Source organism: Molossus molossus, unplaced genomic scaffold (genome assembly GCF_014108415.1).
Source record: "Molossus molossus isolate mMolMol1 unplaced genomic scaffold, mMolMol1.p scaffold_m16_p_3, whole genome shotgun sequence".
In the NCBI taxonomy this organism is placed as follows: Eukaryota; Metazoa; Chordata; class Mammalia; order Chiroptera; family Molossidae; genus Molossus; species Molossus molossus.
In genome coordinates, this window is record NW_023425366.1 from 121,775,353 (window position 1) to 121,791,823 (window position 16,471).

The 16,471-nt window shown below is 51.0% G+C and overlaps 1 protein-coding gene across 1 annotated transcript; it reads right to left on the reverse strand.

The window, feature by feature from the left end:
• Positions 1–6,129: 6,129 nt before the first annotated feature.
• On the reverse strand, positions 6,130–13,353 carry DECR2 (2,4-dienoyl-CoA reductase 2). Its single transcript, XM_036279938.1, has 9 exons — positions 13,173–13,353; positions 12,084–12,152; positions 10,678–10,729; positions 9,698–9,833; positions 9,302–9,426; positions 9,122–9,215; positions 8,824–8,928; positions 7,834–8,036; positions 6,130–6,763 (listed from the first exon to the last, which is right to left on the reverse strand). The coding sequence occupies exons 1-8, from the start codon at positions 13,250–13,252 to the stop codon at positions 7,834–7,836; spliced, it is 864 nt and encodes a 287-aa protein (XP_036135831.1). The 5' UTR covers positions 13,253–13,353; the 3' UTR covers positions 6,130–6,763.
• Positions 13,354–16,471: the final 3,118 nt, after the last annotated feature.

Here is a 16,471-nt window from a genome sequence, read left to right on the forward strand (position 1 = left end):
CATACCTCGGTTGCAGTTTGTCCCCGGCCCTGGTTGGGTCATGCGGGTGGCAGCCACTCGATGTGTCCCTTTCACAGCGATGTTTCTCTCTCTCCCTCCCACTCTATCTGAACAAAAAAATGGAAAAATGTCCTCGAGTGAGGATAAAAAAAATAATAATCCTAATTACATGTGATGGTGGAAGAGTTAAAAGTTAATTTTGCATACTTCTCATTCCTTCTTCAACAGACACCTGTCAGGTAATAGCTTATCAAGATACTCTAAAAACAGATGTGATGAGGTACTCCAAAAACCTCCAAACCTGGAAATAATGTTATCCTGAGAGTTCAGTTAGTGAAATCCATTCTGATTACATTTGTTGCCTGAGAAAAGAATGTAAGAGATAACCAGTAAATATAGACTAAAGATTCCTATAAATCTCTGCCTGCTGACAAAGTGACCTGGTCTCATTCCAGAGACCTAAACCAGAATCCAGTGTTAAAGAGAAAGTAACAATGCCCTGTCTGTGAGGGACCGTTTCACTCAAGGGTTCCATTAGCATGAGCAAGAAAACCATAAGTCCAGCCCTGGCCGGTTTGGTTCAGCGGTTAGAGCGTTGGCCTGCGGTCCTGAGAGACCCGGGTTCAGTTCCCACTAAGGGCGCGTACCTCGGTTGCAGTTTGTCCCCGGCCCTGGTCGGTTGTGCGGGTGGCAGCCACTCGATGTGTCCCTTTCACGTCGATGTCTCTCTCTCTCTCTGTTCCTCTCTCTCCCTCCCACTCTACCTGAACAAAAAATGGAAAAATGTCCTCGGGTGAGGATAAAAAATATATATATATATATAAATGAGAAAACCAGAAGTCCAAAGAAAGATCCAGTCTCCACCATGGTCCCCAGCACAGAAGAGCTGATCGTGCAGAGTCCTGGCCCCAGATATAAGTGGGAAACATGGGTAGATCATTAGACTTAGGCAACCTCTGCCATTTCCCAAGTGGCCTTTGGGTTTCACCTGAGGGGGACCTGAGACTCATCCAATCACTGAAAAGGAGTGTGCACACATACACAAACACACATTATCAGTTTATTGGGCCACACATTTGTCTTTTTTTTCTTTTATTTTTTCTTAATTGATTTTAGAAAGAGAGGAAGGGAGAGGGAGAGAGAAACATCAATGAGAGAGAATATCTATTGGCCACCTCCTGCATGCCCCCCTACTGAGGACTGACCCACAACCTGGGCATGTGCCCTGACCAGGAATTGAACCAGCGACCTCTTGGTGCATGGGTCGATGCTCAACCACTGAGCCACACCGACCAGGCTACATATTTGTCTTTTCTTATTTTAATTTATTTGAGAGAGAGGGAGACATCAATTTGTTGTTCGACTTATTTATGCATTCATTGGTTGATTGTTTCGTTGTTAATCCTCACCAGAAGATATTTTTCCATTGATTTTTTTTTTTAATCTTCACTCAAGGACATTTTTTTTTTTTTTTTTTGCATTTATCTTCAGATAGAGTGGAGGGAAAGAGGGGGGAAGAGAGAGAAACATCGACTGGTTGCCACCCACAGGACCCCAACCAGGGCGGGGACAAACCACAACCAAGGTATGCATCCTTAGCGAGAACCAAACCTGGGACTCTCTGGTCCACAGACCGACGCTCTAACCGCTGAGCCAAACCAACCAGGGCTCCATTGATTTTTAGATAGAATGGAAGGGAAGGAGAGGGAGAGAGAGAAACATCGATGTGATAGACACACATTGATTGACTGGTTGCCTCCTGCATGACTCCTACTGGGCCTGGGGATCAAACCTGCAACTTAGGTACATGCCCTTGACCAGGAATGGAGCTCAAGACCCCTTGGTCATCAGGCCAATGCTCTAGCCACTGAGCCAAACCAGCCAGAGACATTGGTTGATTCATTTTAATTTTTTTTTAGTGAGAGAGGAAGGGAGAGGGAGAATGAAAAACATTTAAAAGAAAAGACAGAGAAATATTAATGTGAGTGCAGAACTACTATTAGCTGCCTCCTACATGCCTTCTACCAGGGACTGAGCCTGCAACCAGGCATGTGCCCTGACTGGGAATTGAACCAGCAACCTTTTGGTGCATGGGACAATGCTCAACCAACTAAGCCACACCAGGCAGGGCGTTTGGTTGATTCTTGTATGTGCCCTGACCAGAGATTGAACCCACGACCTTGGCATATTGGGATGATGCTGAGTTACCAGTCCAGGGCCTGCACATTTGTCATTAGTGAGTTTGTTTGGTGTTACTTGGGATACACACAGAGGATGGTCTGCTATAACACACATTTTTCTAAAAGCAGGCCCTCTCCAATCAAGCTCATGACTGGAGTGGGAGTTGCCACGTTTGTATGATGTGATCAACTCTTGGCCATGGTTTAATGAACAAGAACCGGACACCTGACCCAAACCAAATGAACGTGCACATTTCTTCAGGAATTTGGGCATGAGTCTGACAGAAGAAACGCTGTCTGTCTCTTCAGGGGGCTGAGCTACAGCTTATACACATGGTAATTGGACAACTGATATGCAAGGAGGGGAAGGGCCAGATAGAGGTGAGAGAAAGAAGGGGCCCCAGAGCCCTGGGTCCAAGTGTTTCTCGAAGTTCCTACCCTTCCAGCCAGGATCATCCCCATACATTCCCACTCTTTGGATCTGAACAGCCAGAGTAGGTTTCTGCCTCATGCATCCAGCAGAGATCAACCTAAGTATCCCGAAGGAACTGCCCAAGGGGCCCATGCCCAGCCCCCTTTCCAGCATGGGAGGCCCTGAGCCCAGAGAGCCCATCTTCCCTGCTCAAGTGGATATCACTGCCCAACTGTAGCACTGGGCAGGGCCAGGGAACAAAAGATGCTTGCCTGAACTTGAACTTGCAGCCCAGGACTGGGGCTTGATCTGACCCATAGGATAAGGACAAAATGATGTGAGGGTCAGAGAACAGAGGAACATCTGCTGAGCCTCTAATTGTTGACGTTCTCAGGGGTTCCTCATCTCTTCCTGCTTCTCTCAGTGAAGACAGGAATCAGGGAAATTCATGAGAGTCTGAGTCCTGTCTGAGTTCCCATCCAGGGCGCTGAGCAAAGCATGGAATTAGTGTGCACGGAAGGAAAGGGGAGAGGAAGATAGAAAAGGTAGCCCTAGCCGGGTTTCTCAGTGGTTAGAGCCTCAGCGCACGGACCAAAGGGTCACAAGTTTGATTCTCAGTCAAGGGCACATACCTGGGTTGCAGGTTCGATCCCTGGCCCTGGTCGGGGTCATGCAGGAGGCAACCAGTTGATGTTTCTCTCTCACACCAATGTTTCTTTCTCTCTCTCTCTCCCTCCCTCCCTTCCACTCTCTCCAAAAAAAAAAAAAAAAAAATCAATAGAAAAATATCCTCTGGTGAGGATTAACAACAAAAAAAGACTGAGCCCAGGCCTGCGGTCCAGAGAGACCTGGGTTCGGTTCCCGCAAAGGGCACGTACCTCGGTTGCAGTTTATCCCCTGCAACTGAGGCAGGTTGGGTTGGCCCTGGTTGGGTTGTGCGGGTGGCAACCACTTGATGTGTCACTTTCACGTCGATGTTTCTCTCTCCCACTCTCCCTCCCACTCTATCTGAACAAAATATGGAAAAATGTCCTCAGGTGAGGTTTAAAAAAGAAAAAAAAAAAAAAAGACTGAGCCCCAGCCAGTGTGGCTCACTGGTTGAGTGTCAACCCATGCACCAATAGGCCACGGGTTCAATTCCTGGTCAGGGCATATGCCCAGGTTGTGGGCCAAATCCCCAGTGGAGGGCATGCAGGAGGCGGCCAATCGATGTTCTCTTCATCAGCGTTTCTATCTCTCTCTCCCTTCCTCTCTAAATCAATAAAGAAAAAAAAAAATGAAGGGAGTTGGGGGGAAATGACGTGAATGACTTTAAGTGACAGTGGGGTGGGAGTGACAAGCCAGCAACTGAGAAAACAATGTGGCCTGAGTCTGGCATTTGGGAAACCAGCATCAGTGCTATGTGTCTAACCTCCAGGTCCTCCAGAGGTAACCCAAAAGATAAAACTAGCATATGCAACATGCAAGCCTGCTGAATTTTACCAAGTTATCACTGTAACAGGAGTAGTCAGCAGAGAGAAACACTCTCAAATTAGCACTGGCTATTTAAAGCCATTTAAAGATTTTCTTTGCTTTCTGTAAATACAAAGATGAATGAGCCCAGATATCCACTGCATTATAGCAACATCTCAGGAATAACCTGCGTGACTCACAACAGCATAGGGGGTCGTTCACTTATTCATTCAACAAATACAGCATACAATGCTTTCAATATGTGCATCTGCTCCCTGAGAAGATGAAGACATGGAAGAGGGCCTGCTAGGTCATACCTCAAGCAGCAGCCTTTTTGTGGTTGGCAGCCCTCTCCTTTGGCTGATGTTTTATATATAGTTTTGAAAGGATGACAGTAAAATACCCTCACCCATCGAAGGGGGAGTTGAGTTGGAAGGGCCTACTAATCAGCTTCCAAGGCTAAGGTTTAAGAAAACTCTAACTAGGGTTCACATATAAAAAAATTATCCTTCCTTTTAGAAAACCTGGCATTTTCTAGGGGAATTTTAGAGATTAATGTGAAAGGGGATAACCTAGCCCTCTGCCAGTTGCCACTGAGCCCAAGTGCCACTTCAGGGCCTGATGTCACACCCTGTGCACCTGGCCGTCCTCGCCAGCCTGTACCTGGGGCTCACCAGCCTCACCACCCACCAAGTGATGCCTACTGGATATGCCTGTGACCCATGAGCTCCCATTGGTCATCCCATGTCTGCAGGATGTCAGCCTGTGCTAGTAACTTAAGTCAGAGGCTGATTTCTCATAACTAAACTGACTACCACATTCTGGCAATGATGGAGTATGGAGACAGACCCTACAGTGTATAACTGTGATGATTAATTTTATGTGTCGACTGGACTAAGGGATGCCCAGATAGCTGGATGTCTCTGGAAGAGATTAGCACAGTAAACTAAATGAAGATCCACCCTCACCAATGTGGGTGGCATCATCTAATCCAATCCACTGATGGCAGAATTCCCTCTCTCTCTTCTGCCGCCATCAGAACTGGTTTGAATTACACCAGTGGCTCTCCTGGGTCTCCAGCTTACAGGTCATGGGACTTCACAGCCTCTTGTTTAATCCCTCTAATAAATCCCATATATATCTGTATAGATCCTATTTCTCTGGAGAACACTGACTAATACAGTAATAAAAGGCTTACCCCTGGAACCCGTACTTCAAGAGCAGCAGAGCCTGGTCATTGATTGTGGGACACCCACCCTGACTTAGGCCATGCCCTGGGGCTTCCTCCTGGGAAGGACAGCAGGCTCAAGTTCTCTGGCATATGGGAGGATCTCAGGACTGCTTCTTTCTCCCACTGCCTGGGTCTCCCCAGTAACTGCTTTCACTCTGTCTCATCCCCGCAGCTGAATCATAAGGACCCATTCTGCCTTGCTTATGAACCTGATGCCACCAAATTCTGGTCTCCCCAACAAGAAGGACCTTATTTTTTTTTTAAAATGATGGTGGCAGCCCGGCTGGTGGGGCTGTGGTTGAGCATCAACCCATGCACCAAGAGGTCACCGGTTCAATTCCCGGTCAGGGCACATGCCCAGGTTGTGGGCCCAATCCCCAGTGGGGGGCATGCAGGAGGTGGTGCAATCGATGTCCTCTGTCATCGATGTTTCTATCTCTCTCTCCCTCTCCCTTCCTTCTCTTTAAAATCAATAAAGAAAAACAATTTTTAAATAAATAAATAAATGGTGGTGGTGGCAGTGGAGGAGCAGCTTTAAATAGCAAAAGGTGTTCCCTCTGCCAGGTGGCCTCCCAGCTGGGATGGTCCTGGGGTTTCCCCACCACTCCCTTGCACCTGTGGGGGTGAGGTGGTCTCTTTTCATAAAATGAAGGGACTTGAACAAGGTACAAGTGAGGGAGATCCTCTGGGGCAGAGGGTTCACATTCAATACTCTAATGGCAGCGGGAACTAACCAAGAGCAAACGGACTTTGCAGGGTCTTCAAGCATTAGGTAGGAAGCATTTTCTAAACTCTTCACAGGAAAAAGACAGGAAGAAAACAAATCCCCTACCTCTAAACAACCAGGTCACCAGTGATTCTTTCCAAGTATTTTCTTTTTCCTTCTAAAAATTTTTGTGAAGTCCAATGAATAGATGTTTTTACAGTAAAACAATTATTCTTTAAGGAAATGCATTTTCTGGCAAAGCTCTAGGATCTGTGTTTATACAAATGGGTGGCACGAACAAGGATGGGTGGAACCGTGTGTGCCTAGCCAGAGGGCTGACCTACATCTTTGAGGACATCAAACATTGGGGCATCCACTGGACACAGGCAGGAGGCCAGCCCAGGCTGGGACTAGGCAGGTAAGGATAGCCCCTAACCTTAGGACAGGAGGTGAAGGCCATACCCCAGTAACTGGTCCACATCCCCACTCGCAAAGGAGTTCTGGAATGCCAACCACCCCCTGGCAGACATCTGTGTGGTGTGGACAGGTCAGCAGGCTGGCCTCACTGCTTGGTCACCCTCACCCATGCACAGGAGATGGGACCATGGGAGGGGAAGCTGGATACAACACAGTTCCCAGAGGAGGGGTCAGTTTCTCTTCAGCTGCTCTGCTGGGGTGGTTGGTGTTCTCAGCTGTGTGAGAAGCAGGTCTCAGGAATCCAAGAGTGGGTTGCAAACCAGCCTCCCCTTCAGAATAACTTCTTTGCCTCAGCTGTCCAGCTCCTGTCAGAAATGCCAACAAACACCAAGTTCATAGAGATCTGAAGGGCACCAGGGCCATATCTGCCACCTAGGCAGCATCCACAAGTGGCTGGGAGAGGACATTGGGTAGCCAAGTCTTGTGTACTCCCTGGGAGGCAGACAGCAGCAGTCCCCTTCTGCCCTCCTCCAGAGCTCCCCTAGATGAGTGCTTCTCACTGCAGCGACTGGTTTACCAGCCCGGGCTGCCCCCACACCCCACCTCCAGCTGCCTGGTCACCCACAGGCACTCAGAACATGTCTGATGGCAACCAAACTACAGAGGGCCTCAGAAGAGGGGCTTTTAAATATCACCTGTGCCAACAAACCCGTCTCCAGGGAGGACAGTGCGGGCTGGGGGGCCTCACTGCAGAAGCACATTCCAAGCCTGGCTTCACAGTGTACTGAACTGTGGACTTCTGGGCTATCCCTTCACCATACCCACCCCCTCAGATGAGACAGGAAACAGCCAGAAATCCTAGAACATTCCACCACCACCCTGTGCTGGGGACCCAGGGAGGTACAGAGGGCAGAGGAGTTCAGACGCAAGAGCAGGGCCTCACCCTTCCTCAGAGGAAGCTGCTGCTCAGACAACCAGGATGAGTGAACCTCATGGGCCAGCCACACCACTGGGATGGTGGGGCATGGGGAAGGGAAGGCAGAGAGCAATGGCACCCTCCTGTGCGTTCAGACAAACCTCAGGCCTTCAGAGAGGGTCACCCAGGGGAGCTCCCAAAGAGAGAGGGTTCCTGTCTTCCAGGCAAGCCAGGCCCACTCTGGTTTACTGGGGGCCCTGAGATCGGGGATATAGCTCCATTGGCCTGGGCCCCCTCCCAGCACCACCCCTCCCCAGCTTTGTACTACATATGGCCTGGTCTGCTGGGGTAGTAGAAGCCCAAATGTGCCTAAGAACACGCCTAGAAATATGCCCAAGGAATGGAGGGAAAACACATTAGGGCCCAGATAGTGACCAAAAGCTCACCGGGTAGGAGTTTTGGGAAAGGGGCCATGGACACAAGTGACCCCCCCCCCAGAAGGTAGGAGAGGCACCTCACCTAGAGCTTAGCAGATGCAAAATCCGACAGCAACTTGATGTCATTAGGGTACGTCAGCCATGTCCCACCGTCAACCACCAGCAAGGCCCCTGTCACGTAGGATGCCAAAGGGCTGGCCAGGTAGAGTACACTGTGGGCGATCTCCGTCTTGTTCCCCAGCCTCTGCAGGGGGCTGACAAGGACCTTGCTGGCCCGGAGACCACCTGGAAGGTCAACGCCTGTGAGCCCCAGGATCCCAAAGCCCTCCACACTCCCCTGACCAGCTTTCCCTAAACCACATCCGAGAATGTTGAGGGCACTGTTAACATCATCCAGGTGAAGCAGGAACAGGCCAGGTCCCAAGTAACACTGCCAAAGAACCAACATAGGGCTTTTTTTTTTTTTTATCCTCACCCGAGGATATTTTTCCATTTTTTGTACAGATAGAGTGGGAGGGAAAGAGAGGAAGGGAGAGAGAGAGAGAGAAACATTGACGTGAAGGGACACATCGAGTGGCTGCCACCCGCACGACCAACCAGGGCCGGGGACAAACTGCAACCGAAGTACGTGCCCTTAGCGGGAACCGAACCCGGGTCTCTCCGGACCGCAGGCCGACGCTCTAACCGCTGAGCCAAACTGGCCAGGGCCAACATAGGGCTTTTTGATGTACACCCTGCCAAGGTTCTGGAAGCTTCAATGGAAGCCCCACTTTGTTTCTGACTCACACATCAAAGCTAGTAGCCCTGTGGCCTCTACCTCAAGGGAGCAGCTGCCCAAGTCTGGTTGACCCTTAGTCCAGTGCAGCTGTGTGCTAACCACAAATGGCTCCAATCTGATTTCAGAACAAACTCTGCCAGCCCCAGGGAGCATGAAGACTCGGCACTTGTCCCAGGCTTGTCCCAGGCTTGTCCCAGGCTTTTCCCAACTGGATGGGAGAGGAGCCTATGGAGGTGCTGTGGAGTCTGTACCTAGGGGAGCATCCAAGGGGCCTGGGCTTCCTGAGAGCCTTACCTAATCGCCGGAACCCCTCCGTGCCACTGATAGGACCAGGGGCAAGGCTGTTGACTCGAATGTTCTGGGGACCCCACTCCACAGCCAAGTGCCGGGTCATTGCATCTGCATGGAAGGCAGGCAGGTATGAGGGAGAATGCAGGGCTTCTCTGCCTTCTGGGGTTGCCTGGGTTGAAGTGGGGACTCAGGGCCAGGGCTAGCCCTCTCGACTACCCACTCAGACACTGCTGGCTTCCAGGGACAGGCAGGAGAGGGACCCTAAGGAACTCAGGAGAGCAGACCAGATGAGGTGCCATACCCACAGCCGCTTTGGCAGAGCCTGCGTGCATTTGGAGCACCTGTCCCCGGGTACCCAGGGTTGCAGTGATGTTCACGATTACTCCTCCATGATCCTACAACATATGGCAGGGACGGAGGGATGGTGTTGTCAGTGAGCAGATTGCCAGAAAAGGGGAGGCCCCAGCCAGAGAACACTCACCCGGAAGAACTTCTCATAGAGCACGTGAGACACATTGAATGTGCCCAAGGTATCGATGTCCATCACAGCCTTGAAGGCATTGAAGGACAATGTGCTGGCCGGGCACAGGAAGTTTCCAGCAGCACCTGCGAGATGGAAGAAGATATGGATGTTGTTGGAGCCCTGGGCAGTTAGAGCACATTGACTCAGGATGGTCCAAGCTGGACAGGGAAGGAGGCCTGAGAGTGCCTCTGACTCTAATTCAGCCAAGTTCATACTGCAGTGACTTTGAAGGAACAGAGTTGGGCCAAGACAGTGGCCTGGAGCCTGGGATAGAAGTTCTGGGACCTCTAAGAAGGAAGATCTGGTATTGCTGACTCATCAGAAAACCTCTGGCCTAGGTCAACAGTGACTCACAGTTTATGAGAATGTCGATTTTCCCAAACTCCTTCAGTGCCTGGTCCACGGCAGCCTTGATGGCTGGGGGAGCTCGGACATCCATAGATAAAGGGAGGCACCGCTGGCCAGTGGCAGCAGCCAGCTTTCTGGCAGCCTAGAAGCGAGACAGAAGAGAGAGAAGAGGTGGGCAGAGGCTGAGTGGCCTCGGCCTAGAGGGACCAGCCCATCAGAATCTGAGGAGGATGTGTCCAGGTTCTGCTGAGAAGCCAGGGATGTTGCTGTACTCCACTCTTGGGAGATGCAGCTGGCAGGCAGCAATTCCCTGGTGGACATTTCTAAGAAATTCAACATTCTCTCCCCTACTACCCGCCCTAGGTTCCTCCCTCCACATCACTTTCCAGGCCACTGGTCATGGGTCAACAGCAGCTCTAACTGTCTTCCAGTCCCTGCCCAGAGACCCATTATGGTAGTGGTGAGACTCTCCTCCGGGGTGGGTGAGATATGTGGATTGTTATTATAACTCAGGTGAGCTCAGAGATCTCTCTTGGTGTTGGTACCACTCAGCACGAGGGCCACTCACAGGACCCAATAATTAGATTTTTTAGTCCGGCCAGTGTGGCTCAGTGGTTGAGCATCAACCCATACACCAAGAGGTCGCTGGTTCCATTCCTGGCCAGGACACATGCCCAGGTTGTGGGCCTGTTCCCCAGTGGGGAGCATGCAGGAGGCAGTCAATCGATGTTCTCTCTCATCAATGTTTCTATCTCTCTCTCCCTCTCACTTCCTCTCTCTCTAAAATTAATAAAAGAATAAATAAATAAAAAACATTTAAACAAGCCTGGGGTATCCCTGGGAGGCAACTTCCACTGAAGCTTGATATTTGGAAGAGGAGCAGCTTTTGGTGTCAACATCCTCTAGGTCTCAGGACCCTCCAGGTCCAGGCTCTGGGTCTCCACAGCCACCCATGGATGGGGTGGGCACAGGAGAGACCCCCTTACCATCGACACTCTTGGAAGGCTTCTGCTGGCGATGACCGTGTGGCAGCCATGCCTGCAAAGCCAGAGGGCAGAAGTGAGGGTGGAAAGTTGCAAGGGACACACCCAGGTGGGCTCCTGCCCAGAGCTCTAAGCAGAGTCCCCTTCCCCTAAGTGTCTCTCAGGCTGAAGTACCAGCCCAGGGCTGAAGGTTCAGCTGGCAGAGGACACAGGGGTCTGAGAAGGGCTGAGCCACTGTGGTGGGACTGCAGGTAGGTGCCATCAGTCCCACCCCCAGGGTTTCTGGGCTAGCTTCTTGGCACCAGAATATGGTCCCTGCTCCAAACACCATGTGCTCAACACCAAAGCAGCTGTAAGCATCAAATGGGGGCCCAGGCATCTGCATGGGGCCTGCAGAATCCCTCTGGCATAGCCCCACATACCCCTGCCCTCTTTCCCTGTGATGTTGTAGAGAAGGACAGAGAGCCCATTCTAAGGTCAGGGGACCTGCCCTGCCAGACCACCTGTCAAACTCAGCCTCACAGTTGTGATAGTAACAATAGCAGCTATTAGCTGCTAAACAGGTTCAACCTACAGTGTCCTCAAAATGACCCTGACCAGCTAGCCACACTCTACTCAGAGAAGCAACATGCCCAAAGCCACCAACTGGAAAAACAAGTTCACCTAGAATGAATGAATCCCAAAATCTTGTCCAGAGGGACTTACCTCTCTGGTACAAAAAACAGGGATCCAGGAGAAACTGGGGAGGGACCCTAGGATATCAAGAGGTTCCCTCTCCCAATTCCAGCCTAACACTGGGCCTCTCCCAGGTGGGGGTGACAAGTTGCTGACCTAGGCTGGAGGCCACAGAATTTGTGTCTCAAAAGACACTGCTCTGCGGTCCGGAGAGACCCGGGTTCAGTTCCCACTAAGGGCACGTACCTTGGTTGCAGTTTGTCCCCGGCCCTGGTTGGGTCATGTGGGTGGCGACCACTTGATGTGTCCCTTTCACGTCAATGTTTCTCTGTCTCTCTCTCCCTCCCACTCTATCTGAACAAAATATCAAAGAATGTCCTCAGGTGAGGATTAAAAAAAAAAAAGACACTGTTCTGCATACAACTGGGGCCTCCATGAGCCTGGCTGAGTGAGGCCCCAGGAGGTTCTGCAATAGTTACCTCAACCCTCTTTGTATAAATGAGGGTGCTGTGACCAGAGCCACACAGTGTCCACTAACCTCTAGGAGGGGACCCTGGAGTCCTGCCTCCCCTAAGACAGCACTTAACCCCTTTCAATGGCTCATTGCCTAGAGGGGTTCCCACACCCACCAGCATCTTGCCCAGGAATCCCAGGATCCAGCAGGGAGGTGTGAGAGTCACTCATGGGGGTGGAGGGTGGGGTGACAGGCACAGAGCAAACAGAACAGTGCTCACCGCATGAAAATCTCCGCAATCCGGAAGCCGATCCCAGACCCACCACCTGTGATGAAGGCAACTTTGTCCCTGGGGAAAGAAAACACGAGGTTCTTTAGAGATACCCCTGTTAACTGGGGGAAGGCTGTGGCTCTGGGGACTTTGACCCTTTGAACTGGGCACTTCTATCAAATTTAGACTGTTGACAACATGCATGATTTTTGTTAAGAAAATATAATACTAGCTCAGCTGGTGTGGCTCAGTGGTTGAGCATTGGCCCATGCACCAAGAAGTTGAAGGTTCTTCCCAGCCAAGGTACATGCCAGGGTTGTGGACTTGATCCCCAGTGCAGGGCATGCAGGAGGAGACCAATTGATGTATCTCTCTCATTGATATTTCTCTTTCTCTCCTTCTCCCTTCCTCTCTCTCTAAAAATCAATTAAAATATTTTTTAAAAAATAATAAAAGCCCAGTTGGTGTGGTTCAGTGGTTGAGCATTGACCTATGCACCAAGAGGTGGAAGGTTCCATTCCAGGTCAGGGCATATGCCCAGGTTGTGGGCCAAATCTCCAGTGGGGGGCATGCAGGAGGCCGCCAATTGATGTCCTCTCTCATCGATGTTTCTATCTCTCTCTCCCTCTCCTTCCTCTCTCTAAAATCAATAAAGAAAAAAAAATTTTAATATAAATAAATAACACATTATAAAAATAATAATAAAATAAATCACTAAAACCTGCAGTCCTAGGTTTCTGGGTCTTTGGGAAATCCAATTTTAGCCTATTCATAAAGTTGTCAATCAAGTGAATAATATTTTCAAAACACAAAGCCGTCCTCCGCCTGCCCCTCACTCCCACTCTCCCAGGATTACTATTAGCAATACCCACCAGCAGTGGCCAAAACAAACAGAACGTTCTCTCAACAGGGCAAAGATCCAAGTACTGGGGCATTAGGACGCCCCAAACGTTCTCTCAACAGGGCAAAGATCCAAGTACTGGGGCATTAGGACGTCCAAACCCCAGGTCCCGCTCCCCAGGCGCCTCCGGGCCTGGGCCCCGTTCCTGACCCCGCTACCCATGAAGTCCTGAAGGCAGGCCCGGACTAGGCCCTCACCGGAGCAGGTCGGGGCAAAAGAGATGTTGGTACTCAGGAAGACAGTCGTCCTCACTGACATCGGGCGGCGGCTGGGTCATGGCGCTCGGTACAGACTTGCGGCTGCGAGGACAGCAAGGACCTGCTTCGTATTAGAGCACCAGTTTCTGCTACAAGCGGCGCTCCGCAACGTCACCTCTGAGCACCACTGGAGTCCAGGAGTACGGGCGCCCCGCCTACCGCCGCCACGCCTCCCACGGCGGACCTCGCTCCTCCCAGAACCTCCGCCCACCCCGCTAGCCCCACCCACAGATGCCTGCTGGCTTCTTCCAGGACACTGTGGCCACAGGCCTGCTGAGACTGGAGCTGGCTGGTCTGTCCCAGAACCAGCTAGCGCAAGTGCAGTGCTGCAGGCGGATTTCTGTGGCTGAGGCCAGGTGAGTGGGCCTCCAAACTGTCCATAAGACTAAGTCCTTTCCACAAGATTGGGTGTCAGTACTGTGGTTGGAGACAGCAGACACTCAGTTAAGATCAGGCTGGCCCAGCTGTGAATTTAAAACCTGGTCCAGCCAGTGTGGCTCCGTGGTTAAGCACCAACCCATGCACCAGGAGATTGCCAGTTCCAATGAAGTACCTGTCCCTCTGAGCCAGGTTTCTCTGGGATTCTCCTCAGCAAGGGCCGAGACAGGTGAGAAGCAGGCTCTGGCTTCACCATGGGGCCCCATGCCTCAGTAAGGCCCTGGGCACGCAGGACCAGCCGCCAGCCCACACATCGTGTAGCTGACTCTGCCCTCTGAGCCCTGAGATGGTGGGAGCCTGGGAATCCACCCCAGCAGGTCCCAGAGGTGTCTAGAGCAGCTGCCCCAGAGCCTGGCGGGCCCTGAAATCACCTGAGCAAGAGTCACTAGGAACCTGGTCCTGCTGGCCAGGTGCCCTGATCACTGGGCCTCTGTCTCCTCATCTACAACCTCTGTGGTACATAAGGCTCACAATGGTAATGAGCCTTAAGCAAGAATTGATGCAGCCTAGCCAGTGTGGCTAAGTGGTTGAGCTTCAACCCAGGCACCTAGAGGGTCACCAGTGCGATTCCCAGTCAGGGCACATGCCCAGGTTGTGGGCCTGATCCCCAGTGGGGGGCATGCAGGAGGCGGCCAATCCATGTTCTCTTTCATCCATGTTTCTCTCTCTCCCTTCTTCTAAGATCAATAAAGAGCCCTGGCCAGTTTGGCTCAGCGGTTGAGCGTCGGCCTGTAGACCAGAGAGTCCCGGGTTCGGTTCCCGCTAGGGGCGGGGCACGTACCACACACAAAAAAAAACCAATAAGAAAAAAATAATTGATGCAAAGTGTCTGCTGGTCCTGGGCTGCTGGGGGGCAATCAGTGAGGGTCTCAGTCTTGGTTTGGGGTTGTGGGGGTGGTCAGTGACAGCCACAAGGGAGGACTGCTCCTCTGTAGGATGCCTCAGCTGAAGTGGGGAGGGAGAGTGGGGTCCTAGAAGCTTGGGTCTGTTCCCTGCCCTGAAGGCTCAGCTGAGAAACCTGGCAGGTAGGACTGGAAAGACACTACTAAGGGTAATCAGGGTGTTTCTGTGAAAGTAAGGAGGGCTCCACCCTGAGGGCTCAAAGAGTCAAGACTCACTTGAAACAATGAGACGCTGAGTTGTATGGCCCTCACATCCTACATCCCACAGGTAAGTATCCCGGCCCTGTTCTACCCCAGGAGCCTAGGGGTGGAGGTGGTGGCCGAGGACAGTTGGACCCCAGCAGCTCCACAAAGGGGGCAGCCAGCATTCCCAAGGCAAGTCTCGCTGCTGTGGGAGGAGTGGGTTCTTTTTGGGTTTTAGATTAAGTTTGGGTTTTTTTGGGGGGGGGTTGGGAGCACCTGCCCGTAGTGGGAACCGAACCCGGGACTCTCTGGTCTGCAGGCTAACGCTCAACCGCTGAGCCAAACTGGCCAGGGCTAAGTTTGGGTTCTTTTTTACCCCACTATAAAAATAACATGGAAGCACTTAACTCAGTCTGTTGCGATCTTGCTTCCAGGTATATCCTATTTGGTTCAAATATATTTTTATAAAAAAAAAAAGAAGAGGTCACCAGTTCGATTCCTGATCAGGGCACATACCCAGGTTGTGGGCCCCCAAGTGGGGGTCATGCAGGAAGGCGGCCAATTGTTCTCTCTAATCAATGTTTCTATCTCTCTCCCTTTCCCTCTCCCTCTCTCAAATCAATTAAGAAAAATATATATTTATTTAAAAATAAATAAATAAAAATAAAAAATAAAACCTGACAAGTTTAACTCAGCAGTTAGAGTGTCTGCCTATGGACCAAAGGGTTGCAGGTTCGGTTCCTAGTCAAGGGCATGTACCTGGATTGCAGGTTTGGTGTGGGAGGCAACCGATCAATGTGTCTCTCTCACATCAATGTTTCTCTCTCTCTCTCCCTCCCACTCCATCTAAAAATCATTGGAAAAATAGCCAGGGCCGGTTGCTAAGTGGTTAGAGCGTTGTCCTCCAGTCCAGAGAGACCCGAGTTCGGTTCCTGCTGGGGGCATGTACCTCGGTTGCAGTTTGTCCCCAGCCCTGGTTGGTCATGCAGGTGGCAGCCACTCGATGTGCCCCTTTCGCATCAGTGTTTCTCTCTCTTTCCCTCCCACTCTGTCTGGACAAAAAAATGGAAAAATATCCTCGGGTGAGGATTTAAAAAAAAACAAAATCAATGGAAAAATATCTGGTGAAGATCAACAACAAAAAACCCAGCCCTGGCCAGTTTGACTCAGTGGCCAGAGCATCAGCCCACAGACTGAAGGGTCTCAGGTTCTATTCCGGTCAAGGGCATGTGCCTGCATTGCAGGTTTCCATGGCCATGACCAGGGCTGTGTAGGAGGCAATCAACTGATGTCTCTCTCAACATCGATGTTTCTCTATCTCCCTTCCACTCTCGAAAAAATTTTTTTAAAAAATGCCCGGTTGGGAGGTGCTCAGCATTTAAATGTCCTCACCTCCCAGACATCCCTCCTGTTACATAAATATCAGAAAGAATAGGAGGAGGAAAGGAGACTCCAGCCCAGGAAAGCCATAGAAAATGAGAAAGGCCTTTGCCTCACTTGTCCAGCCCAGTGCCAGTCCCCAAAACGACCCATTTGGAGAGTGCTAAATGTCATGGCAAGGACCAGGGCATCATCAAGAAGGTGCAAAAAAAAAAAATCGAAGACCAAGTCAGCCTTAGCAAGTGTAATGATGTGCAGTGTCCAATACCTGCCACAAGTGAGTAGGGACACCTGGAGACTAGGGATGAGGGGTGAGATGTAGTGTCAACATGACAA